General features: G+C 39.0%; 1 protein-coding gene across 2 annotated transcripts; it reads left to right on the forward strand.

The window, feature by feature from the left end:
• The first annotated feature begins 225 nt into the window (after positions 1-225).
• slc6a2 (solute carrier family 6 member 2) lies at positions 226-23,212 on the forward strand. 2 transcript variants are annotated; one of them, XM_023399267.2, is made up of 15 exons: positions 226-301; positions 720-1,191; positions 3,030-3,161; positions 4,927-5,164; positions 10,980-11,118; positions 11,372-11,506; positions 12,107-12,210; positions 13,604-13,728; positions 13,880-13,992; positions 15,828-15,956; positions 16,770-16,869; positions 17,851-17,951; positions 19,507-19,674; positions 21,085-21,156; positions 21,420-23,212. In XM_023399267.2, exons 2-15 carry the CDS (start codon positions 900-902, stop codon positions 21,441-21,443), a joined length of 1,872 nt encoding a protein of 623 aa, XP_023255035.1. In that variant the 5' UTR covers positions 226-301; positions 720-899; the 3' UTR covers positions 21,444-23,212. The 2 variants fall into 2 exon arrangements, with proteins under 2 accessions (XP_023255035.1, XP_023255036.1); XM_023399268.2 differs by having other exon boundaries at positions 293-351.

The raw sequence follows: 23,212 nt of genomic DNA on the forward strand, positions 1-23,212 counted from the left end.
ATTAATCTTAAAACCACTGTACTCCTGGCTGACTGTTCCACTGTCAAGTCAGAAGCAGATGCACAACTTTATGGGAACTTGAGCTCATCATGCCAAGTCAACATCAAACAGGAGAGAAAGTGTTCAATTATGAAAAATCACGTGGAAGAGAGAGAGGTCACCGACTTAAAAGCTCGCATTTTATATCGTCTCTGCTGGAGAAGGCGAGTCTTATAGTTCCTTCAGAATGGGCAGTCTTCCCTCAGATGCAACTGGACAACAGCAGCATCGGGTCATGGAGAGGTGTCCCTAGATTTACCAAGTACGGAGGACAGCCTTTCAGATGCACGGCTTTAAATTGCTTTAGCAACGGTGACATATTCATATAAAAATGTATCTTTCTCATTGTTCTTATGAGTAACGTTTTAGGTAATTGTTTGATTGTTCAGCGCACAATGCGCTCGGTGCGCGCGGTGACGTAGAGAGGAATTGGCTCTGAAGTGTCTTTCACCTGACACCTGCTACAGCTGTGCATCAGACTACAGATACAATGTTTTGTCTTAATGCTCTACCTGTTTTAGTGGCTCACAATCATTAGGTCTGTCTGCTCTAGGAGGGATAATGTCACCTATTCCCAGTCAGTCCTAACCTGTATTCTTCGCTGTGCGTAACTGTTTTGAAACTTTACGCACAAACACCAAACCTTTCCAAACTCTCTGTTTCTCTTCCCTCCTCTCCAGCACATGCACGCGGAGGTCTCTGCTGTAGTTTCGGAGGAGAACGCTCGTTTATCCGGTTTTTGTCAGCGGGATTGCCGTCCTTATTCAAGCTCACCGACTCAGACCATCAGCTCCGCCAGAACCCGCAGGGGGCCGTGAGAGCACCGGGCCAGCGTGGGCTTCGTACGCACCGCAGAGAAGATGAATATCCAGGTCTTGCCAGAACACAAGCTCTCGTCGGTGGCCCCGCTGAAACAGTGCAATGTGGAGAAAAAGGAGGTAGAACTGATACTGGTGAAGGACCAGAATGGCGTCCAGTACACCAGTTCCTCCATCATTCCCACCCCTGGCCACCACGCAGGTCCTCCCGGATCCGAGGACGAACGAGAAACTTGGGGCAAGAAAATAGACTTTCTCCTGTCCGTCATTGGCTTCGCGGTGGACCTGGCCAATGTTTGGAGATTTCCTTACTTGTGCTACAAAAATGGAGGAGGTGAGTAAACCGTGTTATTTCTGATCGATACATGCGAGTACACGGATCCTTAAACATTTAGTGAGGTCACGAAACTTGTCATAGCGTGCCACCGGGTTCAGGGACTAAATCCTTGTAGTAGTATAATAAAAATACAAGGAATGAATGGGTCGCGGAGCTACACTGCAGGTTATACTAAGTCTCCACAGTAATTTGTAGTATTCTTTTCTTCATTGATGTTCAGTCTTCTTCTAATCAGGCGTCAGGTGCCGATGCGTTTCTATTTTTTTTACCTTCAAATGTTTCACAAAGTGTGTTGAAACCGTCTTACAAAGTAAATGTCACAGCATTGTTGTCTCTGATTAGATTTAGATTAGATTTCACTTATTTTGCTGTGTTGTTGTTCTAATTTTAGTTCCCTTAATCTCCTTGAATCGGCGTTTTAATAGTCCCAGGTGTATTGTTGAGGAAGTGCATTTAGCTTTCATGATGAAGGAAATACCTCATTTCATCAACTCATGCACATGAAAAAAGATACTGTGTAAAACATCTACTTCTTAACTGTACCATGTGAGGCAGTCAGATAGAAAAATGTGTCAATATCTCCTGGCAAATCCACAATTTGTTGCTGAACATACATTTTAAATATTCTGCAACATGTATTTGTAAATATATACACATTGAAAATACTAGTGTCCCAGTTCATGGTTACTCTGCAGGTCTGGACACAGGATAAACACCCTTATAACTAGTATAGGAAACTGAAGGTGCACTGCAATGAGCTGGGGAAAGTAATGCAGTTTTGTGTACCTGAATCACTACCAACAGGTTGTTTTATCTTCAAAGACAGGGTAAAAACTTTCTTTATATACCAATGACATTATTTTAAAATGGCTTTAATGTTGTGCCACTTTCAGTTCTTGAAATTCGTTAATAGTTAATAAGAAAGCAGTAAAGCATTCATACAGGTATGTAGATGTGTAAAACCACTATAGTTTTAAAACTGACACCTGACCTTTCACATTGTCGGGCGCTTCATGAAAAGTTTCAGCATCTACTTTCAAATTATTTTAATTATTTTCATTGAAATCTGTTTGAAATATTTGATTTTAAATATACTGTGAGGTTTTATTTGCTTGAACTAAGTAAACACTTGAAAACGTGTATGTGAGCTCTGGGGTTTCTCACTAAGTCTGAATACAAGAGAGTGACAGATTGCCAACTCGCATTGTTTTCAACACTATTGAACACTGAAGCTGCAGTGTAGTAAGACAGAGAGAGAAAAAAAAAAGTACAGTGTGTGTGGTTGAATCAACAAAGGACGGTTGTAAACGGTGTTGTTTTACCTTCAACACTCATGACAACAGAGTGCTCACTAGAAGGTGAGCTCTGTCCTCTGTTTGCCTGCGTGTCCATTCACGAGGTGAAAATCAACATGTTGTGCTGCCGTGCCCCAAAGGGTCAACTCCACCGCTGGCCTGTCAATCATATTGGCCCTCAGCAAAATGTATTCATTACTGTAGATAATGTGTCATTTGTGATGGACAATGTCAAGAACAATTCAATTATGGGAGGTCATTTCCTTGTTGGTGGATGTGCTGCTGAGGCACAGCATGAAAATAGCTGTGAGCCTTCCTGCTTATATGGTGTGTTGTTTTTCCAAGAATGTCAATCCCCTGCCAACACCACTTTTTTTTTGGTATTGTGTTTTATCAAGCACTGATTTCCATATTGAGCACCTATCCTTAAGCATTTTTCTTTTTATTGAAATAAAAATGTAAGTCACGCTCGCAAGGAATTATCTGCCAAATACTCAAAATGTAAATGTAATGTAATTATTTCTTTCTGTCTTTCTTCAGGGGCCTTTTTGATCCCCTACATTCTTTTCTTGGTCATTGCGGGGATGCCATTGTTCTACATGGAGCTTGCCTTGGGCCAGTATAACAGGGAAGGGGCAGCTACAGTTTGGAAAATATGCCCTGTCTTTAAAGGTGAACTGTGACACACACTCACACACACAGGACCCTGCATGACTGTTTTACTTCAGCCTCTCTCTAACCTCTTAAACTGTGCTACTTACTGCTCTGTCATATTTTTTTTTATTTTATTTTTTTTACTTCTCTTCAGTGTCTTGCCCTTTCATTTCATCCCTTTGCTCTTGTCCTTTCACCCTCATAGTTTCACAACTGTCACTTTTAGCTAATCTCTATGTCACATCTCCGCTCTGCATTTCCCTCTGCTTGTACCTGCAACCTTATACCCCTGTCTATGTCCGTGCAAATGTCAGTTTCAAATGAGTGAAACAAAGCCAAATCAGGATAGTGTCCATAGCACACTGAGGAACACAGTTGGAGTCAATTGAACTGCAAGCCAGTCATTAATATTCACCAGAAATCTAAAATGTGACAGCATCTAAAATATTCTTTATTACAGAGAAAATCTGACTGACGTAAAATTGTGTTGTGCAAAATTTAAACTGAGGCTTACATTGGGTTAATTATAGCAACTGGGCATTAACATGGTCTTTTTCTGCTTTGATATGGAGTTTACTACGAAGCCAAACCTGCAAAAAGCTGTTAAACTCCTCTATCTAGCATGAGATTAGTAAATCTAACAACACGTTTCTCTAAAACTAAAATTGCACATAAGACCTGGCTTTTTCTTACTTTGTAGTCTCTTATGCAGCAGATTATTATTTGATACTGTCAGATAAGCACCTCTGTCTGCACTGTTGAATCGGCACCAGTCACTGCTTTTGTTGGCTCTGGCGCTGAGGAGGGTTTGTTATCTTCCTGCCTAGAATGAGTGGGTGATGGGTTTATGGACTTCTCTGTTTTCAAGTAAGGACATTACATTCCAGTGGAGACAAAACAACACATCTCAGAATATATCAAGAAAAACCGTGGAAAGTATGCATTTACGCCCACTGGATGTGTGTGCAATGGTGTACCCTCCACCACACTGCTGAGGGAATGATATATGAACCTCATGGTGACAGTGACAATGCCAGGTGCGCAAGGCCTCAGATATAAGGCAAAAATGACAACCGTTTATCCAATCAATGTTTACAAAATTGTACAGAATTGTACATATATATGTATATATATATATATAAATATATATATATATATATATATATATATATATATACTGTCGCCCATAAAGTTGGAATAATTTTGTTTTCAGACACAATCCTCTGTTTATTCCTATTTAAATGCATCAGTAATCACTTTTGACCAGGTGCAATGATTACATTATTTGTCCCAATTACCCAGGTGAAATGAAATAATCACATTGTCACAATCATTTCATGGAAAAAGGAAAAAAATACTTTATTCCAACTTTATGAGCAACAGTGTATATAACACAGCTAGCAGTGGGAGATGTTCTCAGAGATGCAGCTTCGGATCAATGTTGATGAAATTATTATTACACAATGAGTTGCTTTAACCTTGCAAACCACACCTGCTATCTGTGATTTGTTGATTACATTACCATTTCTTGTGTAATGCACCTGCTTTTTTTATGGTTATGTGCAGTTATTTTCATACTGGGATGCAGCATGTATTTCTTCAAATGATGTGGAAACATTAAGTTCACATTATGAAACTTCTATAAACAGCTGACAATACATAAACTACAGCGACCTCTAAAGAGTGTGTGTGTCAAGTGAATTTGCACTTGGCTGTTGATGTGATTGAAAATCAGTAGCACAGATAGTTCGTTCCCCCTCACTAATAACCCTGTGTTCCTCAGGTGTGGGCTACACTGTGATCCTCATAGCCCTGTATGTAGGCTTCTACTACAATGTCATCATCGCCTGGTCCCTCCACTACCTGTTCTCCTCCATGACCAACGAGCTGCCATGGCTCAAATGTGGCAACAGCTGGAACAGTCAGAACTGCACTGACCCCAAAGCCATCAACGGATCCATCCTCGGCAATGGGACTTCTTACGCCAAGTACAAGATCACCCCAGCAGCAGAGTACTATGAGTAAGTGTTTTCAAATAGTCATTTATCAGATAGTAATTTCTGTTGCTTCCATGCAACTTTCTGGCAATGATGTTATTAAGACATGACAGCTGAATCTAAACTGAGATCATTCAAAAGTCAAAAGTCAATCCATCCAGTAAATGTCACAATGCAGTGATCTTGCTCAGTGTTACATGGATAGATGCTATACTGATTAAAACTAATCATGATTGCAGAGAGATCAAAGTAAACGTAGCCACTGTCTTTGTAAGACGATCTTTGGACATTTTGTTCATTGCCTGTTCGTGGATGTTTGTTTCATTTTGGCAGCTGTGACTGACACAATGTAGCTGAGTTATTATTGTATACAGTTGACACCCAACAACAGCATCACATGGAGGTGATGCTGTCTTGTATTGTGGATGTTGTATGGGCTATAGTAGTACAGTATATATACATACCCATGGAACCACTGTCCACGTGAAGAGCTTGCCCAGTCACTGAAACGTGAGCAGAGGACTCCGAAATTATCCAGCCACAAATGTTTGCACTACAAAAGGTGTATACATAAGACGTTCAAATATCCTCTTTGAAGTGCACGAAAAAAGCTCCGTCTGTTTATACTTCAAAGACAGCCAGTTCTTCCCCAGCTTCTGTGAAGACTGACTGTGCAGCCCAGAGGAAGTCTGTGAAATGACTTGGACAATACAAGGGACACATGCTAAGCATGACGCACTGAATACATTTAGCATGCAACTTGGCCAATAGTCGAGCTCGCTAAAGTTCCACTTCCATTCTGCTGGGCTGCAGTGGCTCGTACAGTATGTTTATTTAATCAGTATCCAGGGATACCTTTTAACTCCCAGGAACCCCTCAAACTTGATAAATTCTAAGTAACAAATGCTTTAATTTAATATGAGAAGGTCCGTCACATGAATTACTACAGACTTTCAAAAAAGTAATGCAACATCGTTCAAAGAGTTGACATGATCAGTGAAAACAGCACATTTTCCAGGTGGACTATTAGGCTACACTTAATAAATCATAGGAAAAAGTCAATAGATGTGCATAGACAGACACACAATAGGATACTTCAAGACAGCTCTTGCATGGGGTTAGGCTCTGCAGGGGACAATAAATCCTCCTTACAGCTAGCTTTGAGTGCAGGAGCAATGCCAAGGCACAGCATGAGTGCGGCCAACTGAGTCAACAATTCTCTTGCTTGACCTCTTACGCCCGTTTTACATCCACAAACCCTCAAGGTCCTTCAACTACCATGACCGTAGTATGCAGCAAAATTCAACAGTAAGACAAAATCTATACGTATGTAAACTTATAATTCTTTCAGTCTTATGTAGGTTTACACCTGAGATGGTTTGCTTTGCTAGTTAGTGGAGTCTGGGCTCACCAACCAGTATATAGCCTACTGTATTATTATTAAGCTTATATTCTAGCTAAGGAGTCTCACTGAGGATTTACACTTTGCATCACCAGCTGTACCTGCCCTTACTGTTCACAAAACACCACTCATATCGCCCAGCAACATGTAACTTTTTTTTTTTTTTTACAAAAACTTGAGGTTTTAAGGCCCTTACAGTCGTAGCGTTAACTGTTCACTTAGCTTATATTCAAAAGTCTCAACATCAGGCTCTCTGTCAGCGTAATTTGTTGCCATATCATTTTCATTACTGGCGTGCAATGAATCTTGGGATAGGTTCCACCTATTGGATCCCTCATTGCATCTTTCGGCCACATTTGAAGGAGCCTAGTTGTGCCACTGTGACGCAATCAAAAACTTTAAAACGAGCCCCAGTAGGATGCGGCCTCGGACTTGGGACACAGCTTGTAACTTTTAGAAATGTTTTCATGAACTTCAAACATAAATCATATTCTGATTTCACCCTTTAATTTATTCTCCAAAGGTTATGTAATACAAGTTCCAGTTTACACCATGCTGGTATTTGTAGCACTGAAAAATGAATACAGTCCAAATCAATATAGCTGAGAACAACAAGCTGGTGTGATTTCAACATCACATGTAAGAATTTAACAGTAACACAGTGTAAAACTCCACTGACACGATGTGGGTGATATGAAAGTGAATTTTAATTCATGTGACAGGGCTTGTTTGCAAGACGTGGAGTGGAAGGGGCCATGTGAGGACGGCCAAAACCGTGCCAAAAAACTGACCTGGAAACAAATGATCTGGGCATTTCTTTGTGATTAATTTGATAACTTGTGCAGCCACAGGAGATGAAAGAAACCTCACAGATGTTAAACGTTAAAATCACAGCATCATGTCAATTAACTTTACAGAATGAGGTCTCAGTGCTTGAAAGCATACAAATCATGGAGCAGTTAAAGCTGCCAGCGAGATGGCCGAGCAGCTACGAAAACCCCCTCTCCTCCAACACCTTCCCGACAATCGGGAATCGAGAGGGTTGGTGTCCGACAATTTTAATAACTTTCTGAAACCAACACTCACATCCACTCCAAGCAGCGAGTGACCAGAGAAAATAAGCAGGGTTCGAACTTCATTCTGTACACAGTTATTTCCGTCCCTTGTGATATGTAAGTACAGCCGAGTCTCTGTCAATTTTCAGGAATAGAAAAAAAACAAAAAAAACTTGTCTTTATTTTATCTTTACTGTCAGATTATTTAGCTTTACTCATTTAAAAGTTTTGATGACCCAAAGCATAAAGGTTGTACAAATTTCTCAAACTTGAAATGAACATATCAACTCATTTCAAATTTAAGAAAAATAAAAATCGACACTGACAAGAATACCTACTCTTTTCATTAGCACACATCCATATCCTTTCTTCCTTTTAAAGCTAGCCTGAAGCAGCCACATCTGATTTCATGTCAAGGATAACTAGACTTGATAAATAGCTCTCATTTAAACTAAAAGATCTAATTACATAGACACTTGAGAGGATTGTTTTCACTTCATTCTCACACGCAATTTAACATATTTGTTGAAATAATTACTTTTAAAACAACAAGGAGAGAATCATTTGTAATTAATTAAATAAATCAGGTTGAAATTAGATAGAACTCCTCAGCTGTGTTTTGATACTCAGGTCTTTAGTCCTTCTTATTTATTTATTTTTCACATGCCCTGTTTCTCGTCCTGTAACCAACATTAAGACCGGAATGCAGGCAATAGTGTGCCAGCCTCAAACATACAAAAGACCAACTAATGGCGGCGCTGAGTGTAAGTTTAGCAGCATAACCAGCTCGTGGAGTGACAGAAAGAGTAAATGTGTTTAGAGTAACAGGGCCAAAGGGACCTGGGCTGATGTTATGGTGAGCATTTACTGGCAGTGCACTATCAATACTATCAGATGAACAAAGAGGACTTGGGGCATTACAACAAAACACCAGACTCTAAGTTTCTCTCTTCAAATAAACTGATGTGTTCACATCACTATCTGCCTCCCCAAAGACCTTATAGCTTTGAATTTATTATCAGCCAAAAGATAAATAAATGCTGAAGACAACTCTCACAGATCCTTTGGTCCCTTCGGGTTGTATGTCTGGACATACTTCAGTTTGTGTGTTGTTGAGGGTTTTTTTTTTTGTGTCGAGCTGTTGTGTAAGCAACCTGAGTATCAGATCCTAATCCAGTTCCGCTGTTTATCCACCCATAACATCACATGCCAACTAAATTGAATCTTTCTTGAGGAAAGTCTTTGGACAAATGTGAAGGGAACAAAAGTGCTTTTAAATGTTTTACTGCAACGCGTTGATATCCAAATAAAATACAACCCCCTCTAAGTGTTCCTCCACTCTGGATGGACATCACAGTATTTAAAACATCACATAGTCTGTCTTTGTTGTTGGACTCATGTTTGCCCATCATGAGTCCTGAACAGACAGATCTTTTTATCTACTGTGGCCTTATGGCCTTGTGAGGCCATTTCATGTAGCATTGTTTATGCCTTGAAACCGTCTTACCCAGTATTTGTGAACAATTATAACAGAAAGAAAGATTTGAAACTGTGATAGTGATTTGGAAATGGAAACCAGGATCTGCTGGCCACAACTACTGATGGCCAACCATGGCCCGTGTTGGTCATTTTTACTGTTCAAAACATATGAGCAATAAACATATATAATATAGTACCTGTAATGGGCTCAAAGATGCATCATCATCAGCAGAAAATGCCACTCTCCTACTGTAAGTGATATCGATGGATACATCAGTTTGGGAAGTAGTTTCTGATCTACCATAAAAAATGACCTCTCAAACAAAGCTTTTGCTTTGTATTGGTGTAATTTACCAAGTCTTGGATTAAATGGGAACACAAACGTGCAAAAGGAACTTCCTGATGTAGTTTTTTAGTTTCATTTTTGGGAGTTAATGGCCTTATTTGGCCTAAGTGTTTAACCTCGCTTAAACTCTCTTATTTACACTGCTTATCTTGCTTGTTTAACCAACACATAAACAGAAATGTAACAATCACAATTTGTGAGTTTGTGTATCTGTGTGCAGCACCTTTTTTAGCCTCTGTACAGGCATGACAGCACCAGAAACCTGACAATCTCACGTGACAATAAAACTTGAGGAAGCTACACACAGTCACACTGCCCTGCTGTAGTTCCTGAAGAAAGATTTCCAGCACATACGTTCTTGTAAACATGTCATTTTAAAATTTTCTGTTAATCATGGTTATAATGCTGGATATAGCTGTATTTTATTTTGATTTGGACAGAATAGCTTTTCGTCATGCTTCCAGTCTTAATCTAAACTAGGATAACCTCGTCCAGACTCCAGTTGACCACTTAATATACGTATGGGATTGATAACTACTAAAAATACTGTACTGTCTTGTATAAAGTACATTTTCTGTGGCAGTGCTCTTAAAATGAGCTGAGCATCATTTATGTTAAGTAAACGGGAGCCTTTACTGTCACCAGATGACCGGACGACATACTGACGGCAGCTTTTGGCCAGAACAATTGTATGTAACGTGTGAACTTCGCTCCTACTCCACTATTGTAAACTGAAGTTGTGCACTTCCTTCCCACTACTCAGGGCAGACATTTCAAGAATGAGCTTGAACCTGGAAGCAATATTTAGCCAGTGAAGTAAGAGACATCATTTATCTCCCCTTGTTTCATTATGTCATAATAAAACACTTTTGAACCTTTGAACGTGCTGGGCTCGAGGATGGGCTGATAATAGCCAAACAATACCACAGGTCATTATTGACAGTTTCAAAGCATCTGTATGTAGTGGGGTGAGAGATTGTTTCATCGAGCGACACTTAGCTTTCACCTGGATACACATACTTTAGGTAAAAGATATTCAATCTAAATTAGAATTGAACAACATTTAAATGCATTGTTATCAGTGATAAACTCTGGTGATGTGACGTCATGTTTTTTTCTCAAGAGCATCTGTCCCATATTTCATCTCTCATCTTCACCTTGGGGAGTAGAATGTGGGACGTTTTGTTTAGGTTCTCCCAGCCGCTGTGGAACCTGGGTGGGCCTGTTTGGCAAAGACATGTATAAATGTTAGGATGTAGCCAAAAAAAATTACATCCCATACCACAGGAAAATCACGTTATGTCTGCCTTGTAGTATTTAAAACCGATTTGCTTGGAAAGACTTAAAATGCCTGGCTGGACCACTTATGTTCATTATCAGTATTTATTATAGTGCTATGACTCATGATGCACAGTTTTGTTATCTTTTAACAATACAATGGTATTATGTGGTCAGATTTATCCTACCGAGCTGATATGAGAGTATACAGTAGGCCTTTATCAAAATGAAAGAAGGCCTAGATATCATGATACATATTTTTTTTCTCCACACACACAGACGGGGTGTGCTGCATCTTCATGAGAGTCAGGGTATCCAGGACTTGGGCCTGCCTCGCTGGGAGTTGACCTTGTGTCTGGTTGTGGTGGTCTTCATCCTCTACTTCAGCCTTTGGAAAGGTGTCAAGTCCTCAGGGAAGGTAAACAGCCAAACAATAATATCTGCTGCTTTCTCAGTTATTTCTTCTTTTAATTGATAAAACTTAGAACTTAAATTATTTTATGGCAACTATAATATCTGTAGAGGAATTTGTAGCTAAAGAGACATTTGCACATTTTCACATTTAGGAGTCAGACAGTAAGAGAGGGGGAGTGTTGTTATTGATAGAGAGGTTCAATGAAAAACTGACGTATTTTCCCCCTTTTTCGTGTCTGTTCTGCTTGTTTATTCAGGTGGTGTACATTACAGCTACTATGCCCTACGTGGTCCTTTTTGTGTTGCTGATCCGAGGCATAACTCTACCAGGGTCCATGGACGGCATCAGGGCCTACCTCCACATTGACTTCAAGCGGCTCAACAACCTAGAGGTTAGAGACTGTGCTTGTTATCCAGAGTTGGAGATATATTTGAATGGATTGATATGGGATCGCCAGTAAATAAAAAAAGAAATGATTGTTGCTTTGAGTATGAGTATGCTAATGCTGCACAGACCTACAGTTTTGTGTTACTTGATGACCTATGGTTTTGTGTTAACCTCAGAGACTTTGAGGTTATCTATCTTACAATGTACAAGCTGTACAAGTAACATTTATGTCAGAGTTGACAGATTTAGAAAGCCCTCTTTCTATGTTAACTGCAATTCATTGGGCGGAGCGTCTCGAGCTCTGAGGGTTAAAGGCTAGATTCCCACTGGTGCCTCCCATGCTAAATGTATGTGCAGGACATGAATGAATGTACTGTATACATGCATACTTAAGATATTATCTACATGTGTTAAGGGTTGAGACACACACACACACACACACACACACACACACACACACACACACACACACAAACACACACACACATATATACAGTATAACTCACAAATAAAGAAAACCAACATTTATATTTAGGTCACTCCCTGTCTGTGAGGTATTTTAGCCTGGAAGTGATTTCTTATTTCTCTTTTATCTTTGCTGTAGGTGTGGATTGATGCTGCCACCCAGATATTCTACTCACTAGGAGCAGGATTTGGTGTGCTCATTGCATTTGCCAGTTATAACAAATTTGACAACAACTGCTACAGGTAAGAGTTTGCTCTGTATTTGTGATTTTTGAAGCCCACAGCAAACATAACATCCTGATGCTGTTAGGCGGTTGGCTGTTTGCAACATGTAACTGGATCACGAAGCAGCAGAGGTGATGCTAATCTGCCCAGCTGACCCCAGTGGCCAGGTGTTATCAGAAAAGATAAAGTACAGGCCAGGAAGGGTTGCCAGATTATAGCCAAAGGCTGTATGTTGACTGGTTTGTCATAGTGCTGCTCTTCCTCAGAAAAAACAGGCGTGAGGTTGGCTAATCTCTTCAACATTAATAGGTGGCAGTAGTGCTGTTTGTGGCAGCTGCTAGCAGCAAAACAACACTTTAACCTGTTGTGGTTGTAAATTGCAGACAAAACATATCTCGCTGTGGTTACACGAAATCTCTGCAGCAGCTAAGTGCAATACCCTAACTAAGAAATGAAATGGTTCTTATCAAATAAATAAATGATCTGCCAACAGGTGAAATATACTGCAAAGGGACATCACAAAAGCTTCCAAGCTAAATCTAAAGCTGAATCAGTGCTGTGCTGTATGTCATAAGCATTAAGCATTGAAATCTGAACCAGTTAAAAGGCAGCAGCAAAGAAGACCTGGTGACTTTAGAAAAACACAGACATTTGTTTGAATATCCACACAGATCTGCAACAGACAAATTGAGCAAAAATTTTAGCTAAATTTTAAATAACCACCAAATTTTACTGTAATGAATGTTTATTTTTGTCATATATATGGTTTAAGTGAGGCACAGTCTCTTGTGATGTGTGTAATGTCCTGAACAGACTGAAGAGCCGGACTGAATACAAACTGAAAAGGTTCTATCACAGCGTACACACAATACATTAAAACGAGAAAGATCAGAGGGAGGAAAATGCTTTGGTGAGAGGTTTCTACTTCCTCAGCTCAGGAGGTGGCTGAGGTCAAGTTGACCTTGATCATTCTGTCAGACAACCACACGTGTGTGGCCACAGAATAACACACTAATTACCGCTCATACCACCAACCAGGAGCAGAGAAGAAAAGCCGCTCATTTACCTGAATATCCCCTCTAAAATACAGTGTCTGGCTGAAGATCAACTCATGGGAAAACTTAAAAGATATCAAGTAACACATGGCCCCATTTTGACTTTACTTATGTGACCCAGTAGAATGGAAAATTGACTTCAACTATCACACTTGAATTACTATTAACAGCAAAACTGATTTTAGCAGTGGCAATGATAAAGCAACAATGATAGTAACACAAACAGTGTAGTAAGTTAGTGTACCCCATGCCAAGCTACAAATAAAAACATAAATTTAGAAAACTACAAATGGAAAATGTATACATAAGGGAGTAATGCTTTCTTTGCAACTTGTTGCGTGTTTTCTTTTCTCCAGGGACGCTCTCCTGACCAGCACTGTGAACTGCATCACCAGTTTCTTCTCAGGGTTTGCCATCTTCTCTGTGCTTGGATACATGGCTTACAAACATGGGGTGAGAATAGAAGATGTGGCAACAGAGGGTAAGCATATTTTTCTTTCGCACTTCAATATTATATTTATATATTTGGTCATGCATGCAATTTTCCGCCTTGTACACATACTATATTGTTTGGAAAGTCATAACTTTTTGTGTATGCATGTTTTTGTGTGTGTGTGTGTGCGTGTGTACAGGGGCAGGATTGGTGTTTATCATCTACCCTGAGGCGATTTCTACACTGCCTGGCTCAACATTTTGGGCTATTGTGTTCTTCATCATGTTGCTGACTTTGGGCATTGACAGCTCGGTGAGTCCCAAAAACCGTTAAGACTGTGATATAGGATAGATCTTATCCTTATAACCACAAGTAGGAATCTTTTTAGTTGGATGGACTGGACAGAGACCCTGCTCTATACGTGGATAGATTATGATAAGATACACAAAAAGTAAATATTTCAAAAGTTTTCATGTAGTACATGGATAAATGCACAAATACATGAATAAAATGCAATTTAACTGATGAAATATATGCACACATACACCATATGCTTGTAAAATACTGGATATAGGTTTGCACAGTGCTTCAGCTTGTACAAAGGTTCAGACATTGATAAAATATCTTTAGAAAAAAGTTCTTCATCTTAAACAAGGCTAGATTTGCCCTGGTTTTGAATCAGAGCTAAGAGAAACAGTGCTACATATACTGTGCATGTACAGAACAGACCAGACACTGTGTATGTCAAGACCCCTTGGTAATGATAGTAATGATATCCATGTATCATGTTGTAAGACCTTCGTAACTAGGTTGCCCATTAAACTTTATTATCTGTTGGAAAACAATGCTCATTGCACACTCACTGTCCAAGTATGTTTCTGAGAAACAGATTCTTTAATCAAAGCACCATTTTGCTTTGATGATGTGAGATTACCATGATTTATAATGTGAACAATTAGTCTGCTATGACGTGGAAATAACGTAGCAGAATGTCTTCTGAATCAAGCCTACTAAATAACAATGTCAAGCGTTGTTTATACTTCCCCTCCTGGAAGCAGTCTTTCTAATTGTTCTGGATGATGTTAAAATAGTCTGTAACTGTAACAAATAAGTACCATTAACATGAATAAACATGCAGGCTGACTTTATTAAGTTTTATTCAACAAGATAATACATGTGTCTTTCATATTTGAGACATTGTTTGCCAACTGCTCAGTGAGCCCAAATAATAAAGTGGATGAGAGAGGACACCCTCATCCAGCACCTCTGTGGAGTGTAAAACTGTAAACCAATTAGATTCTTAATGAATGATGTCATGGTGAGGGGAAGTTGTAGAATTTAAATAATAAAAGTAAACATGGGTAAACTATGTTTCATTGTCTGTGGCAACAAAAACTGCCTTTTGTGACATTTCAAAAGCTGTAAGCAGTAATTTAACCAAACATCCTCACAATAGACTCACTCAGATGCTAAATAAACAAAGGGCAGTCAAACTCTGTCAGCAAATGTCCCGGAGTAATTAACTTATTCTTTCAAATCATTTGTCAAGCAGATCAGATGAAGACCATGTCAGTATGACATACGCTAATGTGCTAGTTATGTGTACTTTATTGTATCGTATCTTCTATTATTATCCTTGTACTGTTATGGTGAGGTAGGATCAAGGACACCCTGGCTGGATGATAAAGTTCTATTCAATTTGTCAAAATTGAAAGCAAGAGATTGCAAAATGAGCCATCTAACTGTAACTTTTGTTGGATATTAAAAAGTTACATTTACAGATGCCAATCATACTCTGAATTTTGAATTATTGTACATCAAAAATGACATTTTCATTCACTTTAAATGTCTCTAAATGCACATATGCAGTAATGTTTTTAGACATGCCTTTCAAAAATTCATCTGAGCTGTTCATTGTTTTTAAATGAGTGATGTTCAATACTATTTTCACTAATACTCCTTGTTATTTATGACTGCATAACACAGTATACATATATTATGTATAGTTCAATAAATAGGTTCAGTATACAGTACTGTATGTATCAGCATACTTATGCATACTTTAAAGTGCAGTGATCACAATTTGGATTTTAATTTCAGGATCTAAAGGGGTTTCTGAGTGTCATGTCTCTGTCTTTGTCCATTAGATGGGTGGCATGGAGGCAGTCATCACAGGCCTGACGGATGACTTCAAGATCCTCAAGAGAAACAGGAAACTCTTCACCTTCGCCACAGCCTTTGGAACCTTCCTGGTCGCCCTGTTCTGCATTACTAATGTCAGTATCAAGTGCTGTAAGGTTATGCTCAATACATGAATGAAGTACATGATTAAAGTCCCACTTTCAACATAATAGAATATTTTGCTTTGCACTCTCACTCAGCCACGATAGCGAATATGTACAAATATGGTGCATTGAAGAACCAGTACGAACTTGGCTGTTGGACAAAAGTAAATATTGTTTTAACATATATTAAATCAGTAATATACTTAAAGTAGGGGTAGTATGCACTGTAAAAACATAATAAATTTAAACTGCATGTCACCACCTACTAAAGTACTAGAGTCTCATGATACTATGTCATCACAGAAAAATAGCTAAAAAATGTCAAAGAACTCTTTCAAACAAGCCGTTACATCACACTCTGATAAATAATTAGAATTCAATTAAAGCTGTGTCCAGGGAGCTAACGATTATTTTTCTCTGCAGTCACTATTCATTCACATCGTCTCAGCACTAAGGAGAAACGCTCACCGATTACATAAATACAGTCTCTGGAAGACAGGAAGATATTATGTTAGTGATTCACATGGTTTTCTTCCCTTAAATCAAATCAATAAAAATGATTGAGAAAGTGAATGATGCCTTTCCCATGCTAGATACAGAGTGTACCACTCAGGATACAAATCATGTGAGGCTGGTCTACGCTCAGAGGTCAACTCTTCAAAGTGCAAACATGCATATAGATATTATGTCTGAGAGACCGTGGCTTATTGTCTACTTACAGAGGTCCACTTATCTTCAAGGGTGAAGATTTATACACCACACACACACATTCAAAATTCTCTCTGTTTCTTTTCTTCTCTGTAGGGTGGGATCTACGTGCTGACCTTGTTAGATAAGTATGCAGCAGGGACTTCTATACTGTTTGGTGTGTTGGTCGAGGCCATTGGCGTTTCATGGTTTTATGGTAAGAACTTAAGTACTTTGGCACTAAATTATTTCTTTAAAATTACTACACTTATATTATGAACATATTTTCCCACTTTAAATGACATTAGCTACATTACTTTTTTTTTTGTAATGACATTCAAAATGACAATGAAATTAACTGAAACATCTTAGACCCTCACCCATTCTCACCCTCTTGATATAATCTTTAGGAAAAAAACACTGACACTTATGTCTGCAGATGTAGTTGGATATTGAAGGTGGAAAAAGAAGACAGAGGGCCAAGTTAATAAAAAACCTTACTAAATGATGAACACCAGGATCAGAGAATCAGGTTTAGTGATTGTAAGTTATGTGGTGTACTCAGTTTCACTTCTGCAGGACAAACAGCAAGTTGTGATGAGTTATGTTTAATAGTTTGTCAGCTTTATCTCTGTGTCCTCTCACATATGCAGTACAGAGCAGGATCAACTACAAGACAAAAAGGTTGCAAAGAAAAAAAAAAAGGCCCAAGGAAATGAACGAAAGGACACGTAATAAAACTGCATGCTGGAATACATAGCAGACCTATTGTGTCTAAACTATCCAGCTTAGTCAATCTTGTCTTCCTCAGAAAGGGGAAGGTTCAATCGCAGAGAAACAAAGAGAAGAAACTTAGAAGCGGCCTATGTCAAAAGGGCAAATCATCCCATGGCGGGCAAATTGTGCAACCGGATAAAAAAAACAATAAATATGGGTAACCGCATTGGGAACCTTGATAAGATAATGAAGCTAATAGATGAAAAACACGATGCATTAAGTCAGCCCAGGTCAGACGAGAAAAAAATATCTGTGGACTACGAGGGTGTAGACCATCATGTGTTGCGTTCCCTCCTACCGTCCGCTGAGACTGCATACTTGGCATGAAGAACTTGCTGTAGCCTACTCTGGTTGAATGTTGAATGTGTCTTAACTTTACTCCCCACAGTAACCTTTGCTGTGTAACTTCTGCTCTCTCCAGGTGTGGACCGCTTCAGCGAAGATATTGAGCGAATGATGGGATTCAAGCCAGGTCTCTACTGGAGGCTGTGCTGGAAATTTGTCAGCCCAGCTTTTCTTCTGGTGAGAGGAATAAAGAACATTGAAGTAGCTATATTTAGGGCTATGCTTTCCTGGGCAGGAATAATGTAGTGTAATGCTGTCAGGAAAAACTGTATCTGTCATTCATAAATGCTTGCAAGCTGTATAACGGAATCACTTACTCCAGCATGCTGTAGTTTAATGCTGGCCAACTCAGCTGTAAGATTTAACACAGAATCTGAATTTTAATTGCACCCCCATCAGAATCAAGAGCTAAAGTACATTAAATTAATAGTTTGGGTGACACACAGGGAAATAGACAGAGGCCCATATTTGAATCATGAGCAGAGGTCCTTCTGGCTTCTTCCCAGAGGGAAGGTGGGACGAGGTGGATAGTTTGAACCTTGTGTGCCTCCCGGCAAATTTCTCACTGGCCGGTGAAATAAGTGGCTTGTGACTCCACATGCATTAGAGGAAGCACATGGCAGAGTCCACTGTTTGTCCAGGGGTGAGTGCAGAAAGCCACGTGCTTCCTTTAATACAAATGGTTGTCGGCATCCTTCTCTAGACAACGGTGGAAATGATCGTTCCATATTGTATACATCCTTAACCAAAATTGACAATTTAATGGAGAGCAACAACTACATGTGTCGTCTCTGTTATAGTAAGTGAGCATTTTCATCATGTACCATCGTGTTAACAACATTGGAGATGTGTAAAGTGATTGAGAAAATAATGATTCAACAGCACACCTTACCAATCATATTCCACTTCATCCAGCCTTTTTTCATCCGTGGATGGTTGTGCACTTGAAAATACCTAGTGTACTTATGCTCTCACTGTCCATGTGCACATGAAGCAGTGCTTTGTGCTGGACATTGTGTCTGCCGGCAGGTAAAAACAAGGCCCTACAAATCTGAAGTCCTGCCCTTACAAGTCCTGCTGCTTCTAACACTCAACTAGACCAAATGAATTTAATTACTGACCGTTATCTTCTGCCCTCCACATTTACGTAAACAGGACTAAACATGTTTGCATCAACATTTCTAACAAACAGCAACTCCTTAACAAAGCTGACATTTTTCCTGTACAAAGTAGACTGCTATGGTCTTAGGTAGTAAGAAAAAAAGAGCGAGATACTGACCTCTCTATGATACATGATATTGAAATGATGTTTCTGAGGGACAGAGTGCAGGTTGTTCAGTCATGAATTCAGTCTAGAACAGGTGAATCAGGTTACAGAAAGGGGGAAGAGTTTATTACATTGTACACAGACGCCCAACTCAATTCAGTTTCATGAATAAAAACTTTAAAAGACATTACAGAGGGACTTTGATAGGGGGTGTCTGTTCTGATAAAGATGTTTCAGTTCTTGGCCTGGGTTTCACTGTGTCTGTTTTGCTCTTTTTTTCATGTTCCCTCAGTCGCTCTCTCTCTCTCTCTCTATCTGTCTCTCTCTCTTTCTATCTCTCTATCTCTCTCTCGCTTTAAATATCATGACTTCTACCATTACAAACAGCAACACAAATAGATGTAACACGCTCATAATCTGTGTGTTTCTCTTTTTCTTCCCTTTCCTTTCTCCTCCCTTTCACAGTTTGTGGTAATAGCCAGTACTGTGACATCGTCAGGCCTGAAGTATGATGAATACACCTTCCCTAACTGGTCCAATGTAGTTGGCTGGGGCGTGGCCATGTCCTCTATGCTCTTTGTACCATTCTACGCTATTTATAAATTCCTCAGCGTACCAGGAACGTTCAAAGAGGTCAGTATCCACACACGTTTGTCACAAAGGTTGATAAAATACATTTAACCTGCTTTCTAAGAGCTATTTAATTGATATTTGAGAAGTCATGAACTTAAATTTCTGTCAAGACGATCACTGAAGAGGAGGATATTATGGTAACAACAATTACAACTGACACAAGCACTTTGTGAAAACATTTTGCAAGGGTACATGGTATAAATACAACAGGATGCCACGCAGTGGAAATGGACCTTGCATAACAGTAGCAAAATGTAATCAGCTGTAAACAGTACAGTTCAGGCTAAAGGACTTACAGTTTGTTCTTTTTTTTTGAAAAAACTTGAAAACAAGTATCTGATTTTGGACCAAACATTCCTGACACTGGCACTGTGAGAACACTTTGAAATGAAATGATTGCTTCAAAAAAATTGAGAGTTTATGATCGTAATCATCAAAGCACCGGAGAGCTATTTTCATCACTCAGCAGAGTGAAGTGTCAGCTCCACTCTACTGTAACAACTCCCACAACCCATTGGTACTGAGGGTTGAAGGTTCTTTGCAGGTTCTCAGGACGCAAGTTTGTCCTGTTGCTGCCAATCAAATTTTAGCTGCATCTCTAAAGTTGTTGATAGGAATTCCTCACAGGTTCCAAAAAGCATTGGTGTCACTAATTTGAGATAAAGTCCATAATTGACTGTTTTACTTACATCTGTTTGCATTCCCTCTTCCATCTCAAGTAGTATGTGGACTCTTTGACTCCCCTGAGAATATGCACATGTGAAAAGTAATCTAAGAAGATAATCAATTTATTATTAATTAAGAAATGAAAAGAGTGTACACTACTTCTCAAAAGTTTAAGAACACGCCCATTTTTTTCTGTTTTCATTGTAACTTAAACAGCTAAAGTCCAGTGCACAACCTCAAACAAAAGTAGTTAACAGCCTGAGAAAAATAAAGGTATGTCACCAAAAACTGAAAAAGTAAATTTCATATAGAACGAGCCTTTTTCAGGGTTAACTTACAGCTTTTCTGCAGCAACGGAAATAAACCAACCAAACAATTCCTACAGGTGCCAACCTTTGTCGATGACTTACAAACCCTCTGTCTGCACAAAAGCAGTGTTGGAACAAACTGTGTCACTAAACCCTCTGATGCATTATCAGGACAGCACTGCACTGCAGGAAGTAGTACTGTACGTTGCTATCAGCATGGTGAGAAAAAGACTGGTAACAAGGGCAGACAGACTGGTTGGTCAGGGATTCATCCTACAGCAAGATAAGGACATAATGACAAAACTTGAAAACCTGTAAAACCTGAGCTATCATAAATGTATCATAAACAGTTTTGAGATTTTTTTTTAAGATTTATGCACAATGTTGTGAGCTAAGTGTTGAGAATGTGATGTGTTATAATGACTTGTTTTTGCAGAGGATAGCCTATTGCATCACTCCAGAACATGAACATCATTTGGTGGCTGAAGGAAATGTGCGGCAGTTTAAAGTAAGGGCAAATTTTTCATCTTTTCTAACAGTGGTAATTTGAACTGGCTGAGAGGCCGCAATGAATCTGGATTTGAACATGTGAAGTGATTTGTGCACCGTGACTGACTACTGCTAATTTGAAGAGTAGGCAAAAAGACAGTGATGATACTTTTGGGTGTATGTGTTTATGATAACAACTTCTCTTAAAAAAAAAAAAAATGGAATAAAATACATTTGAAATCAAGTCACAAAAAATACTCAAGGCTTCCTTTTGTTTTCCAGCTCAGTCATTGGTTGGCCATCTGATGACAAATACAAAGAATTCCCTCATCCATCCTCACATCTGGTGTTTGGACCTGTGTGCCGCCACACAAGGAGAGCAACAGACTTCAACCTCTCTCTGCAGTCCCCTCTCCTTTACCACCCAAGGCCTTTGTTGTCAACAGCGGCTTCAAGCACTTTGATTTCAGAGTTATGCCCCTTAGCATTATAAAATAATTCTACAGCTTTGGCTCATAAGGGAGGGGCATCCCATGGGGAAAATGTACTGTTATTTGCCCATGGACATCATTATGGTTTTTATATACTATTTTAGTTATTATAATACTATTTAATTTTTTATAGTTTGTGATGTGAGATTTATCTCTTAGAAGGGATAGAAACTAAAATAAAAACCAAAACAATCCCTTGTCCCTGTGTGTTACTATACAGGAGACCAAGATATTTCCATTTTTAAGCTTATTTTTAAGCCTGTGATTATTTATTATTAGTGTCACCTGCTGTCACTCTGTTGGCTGAGTGGCTTATTTGTGTCAGTGCCTTATCAAGCGAGACACTCCATGTTTCTTACATAAAAGAACTGCGTTGACTCAGGAACCCACTAAATCAAACCACAGACTGTGGATGGCTAAGCTCGGCTTTGACCTTGTTCTTTGATATTCAAATCAGAGAGCTGGGAGTCAACAGACCATCAAGGTCAAGCTTCTGAGCAAAGAGAAAACAGGCCTTATATAATGCTTTTGTGTCACATTGTGTTACAGAAAAGGGAATAATGCATGCATCACTCCAAAGCTTTAAAATAAAAAAATAAATAAATAAAAAACTGAGGCAGGCTTCATTCACCTCTCACAGCCAGGCCTTGATCTAAAAGAAAGATTAAGCCTGAACCTGGTTGGTGTCTGGCTGCTCACTTAAGATGAAGGGGGAAAAATTCAGCAAAACAAATGGCGTAACTGTTACAAACAGTTTTGTGTTATTGTTGTGTGGCTTTTACTTTCCAAATTTCCGTCTGTTCAGTGCTTCTAAGGAATATATGTGGCTTTTCCTCTGGAGACAGAAAGAGAGAGAGAGAGAGAGGGAGAGAGTGCGTGTGTGTGCGTGTATTCAGATTTTGTTGCCAGCCATACAGTGTTGCTGTTAGAGTACAGCACATGGAAGAGTGACAGCTGTAAAATGCCTCTTTCACTGCACTCTATATTGACTATTATGTTAAGTGCATGACAACAACTCATCAACATCTTGTGATGTTCCTCTTTTTCATCACCATAGTAGTGCCAATATGTTCCTTCGGGAATGTTTTTAATTATCTTCTTCTGTTTTCTCTCTTTTTTTTATTTATTTGAATGAAGTTGAAGTTGAATTTTAACCTTGAATCATAACAGAACACCCTTACTGAAAGGAATAAAGCCACAAAGAAAAAAACAAATATATGTGGAGTATGTAAGAAGATATAAAAAATATATAAATATATTCTTTTGTTATATCTAATCTTGTATTTATCAAATTGTTTATAACAAAACGTGAATGTAAAGTATTTTAAACGTAACTGTCCACAGTCATAACATCGTGTTTGATGTATAGCTAAGATTAACTATTTAGAAAAAATATTCTTCAGTGTAACCCTGGGTTACTTTGTCACATACCAATGTGAACAAAAACACCTGGGCTTTCCTGGACTATGTTTACAAAAATACTGTGTACAATACCAATGTCCTGTTGAACGTGAGTGACAACTATCTATGAAGAAGTCTGGAGTATTCACACTATGATAATAAAGAATTTCTTCTACACACAAA

This window comes from Seriola lalandi, unplaced genomic scaffold (assembly GCF_002814215.2).
Source record: "Seriola lalandi dorsalis isolate HSWRI2012SDOR001 ecotype SW California unplaced genomic scaffold, Sedor1 jcf7180002051108, whole genome shotgun sequence".
In the NCBI taxonomy this organism is placed as follows: Eukaryota; Metazoa; Chordata; class Actinopteri; order Carangiformes; family Carangidae; genus Seriola; species Seriola lalandi.

Coding starts and splice junctions, on each gene's coding strand:
- slc6a2 (XM_023399267.2), top strand. CDS start 900: ATGAATATCCAGGTCTTGCCAGAACACAAGCTCTCGTCGGTGGCCCCG. Junction 5,165..10,979: donor CCAGCAGCAGAGTACTATGA/GTAAGTGTTTTC, acceptor CCACACACACAG/ACGGGGTGTGCTGCATCTTC. Junction 15,957..16,769: donor CCCTGTTCTGCATTACTAAT/GTCAGTATCAAG, acceptor TCTTCTCTGTAG/GGTGGGATCTACGTGCTGAC.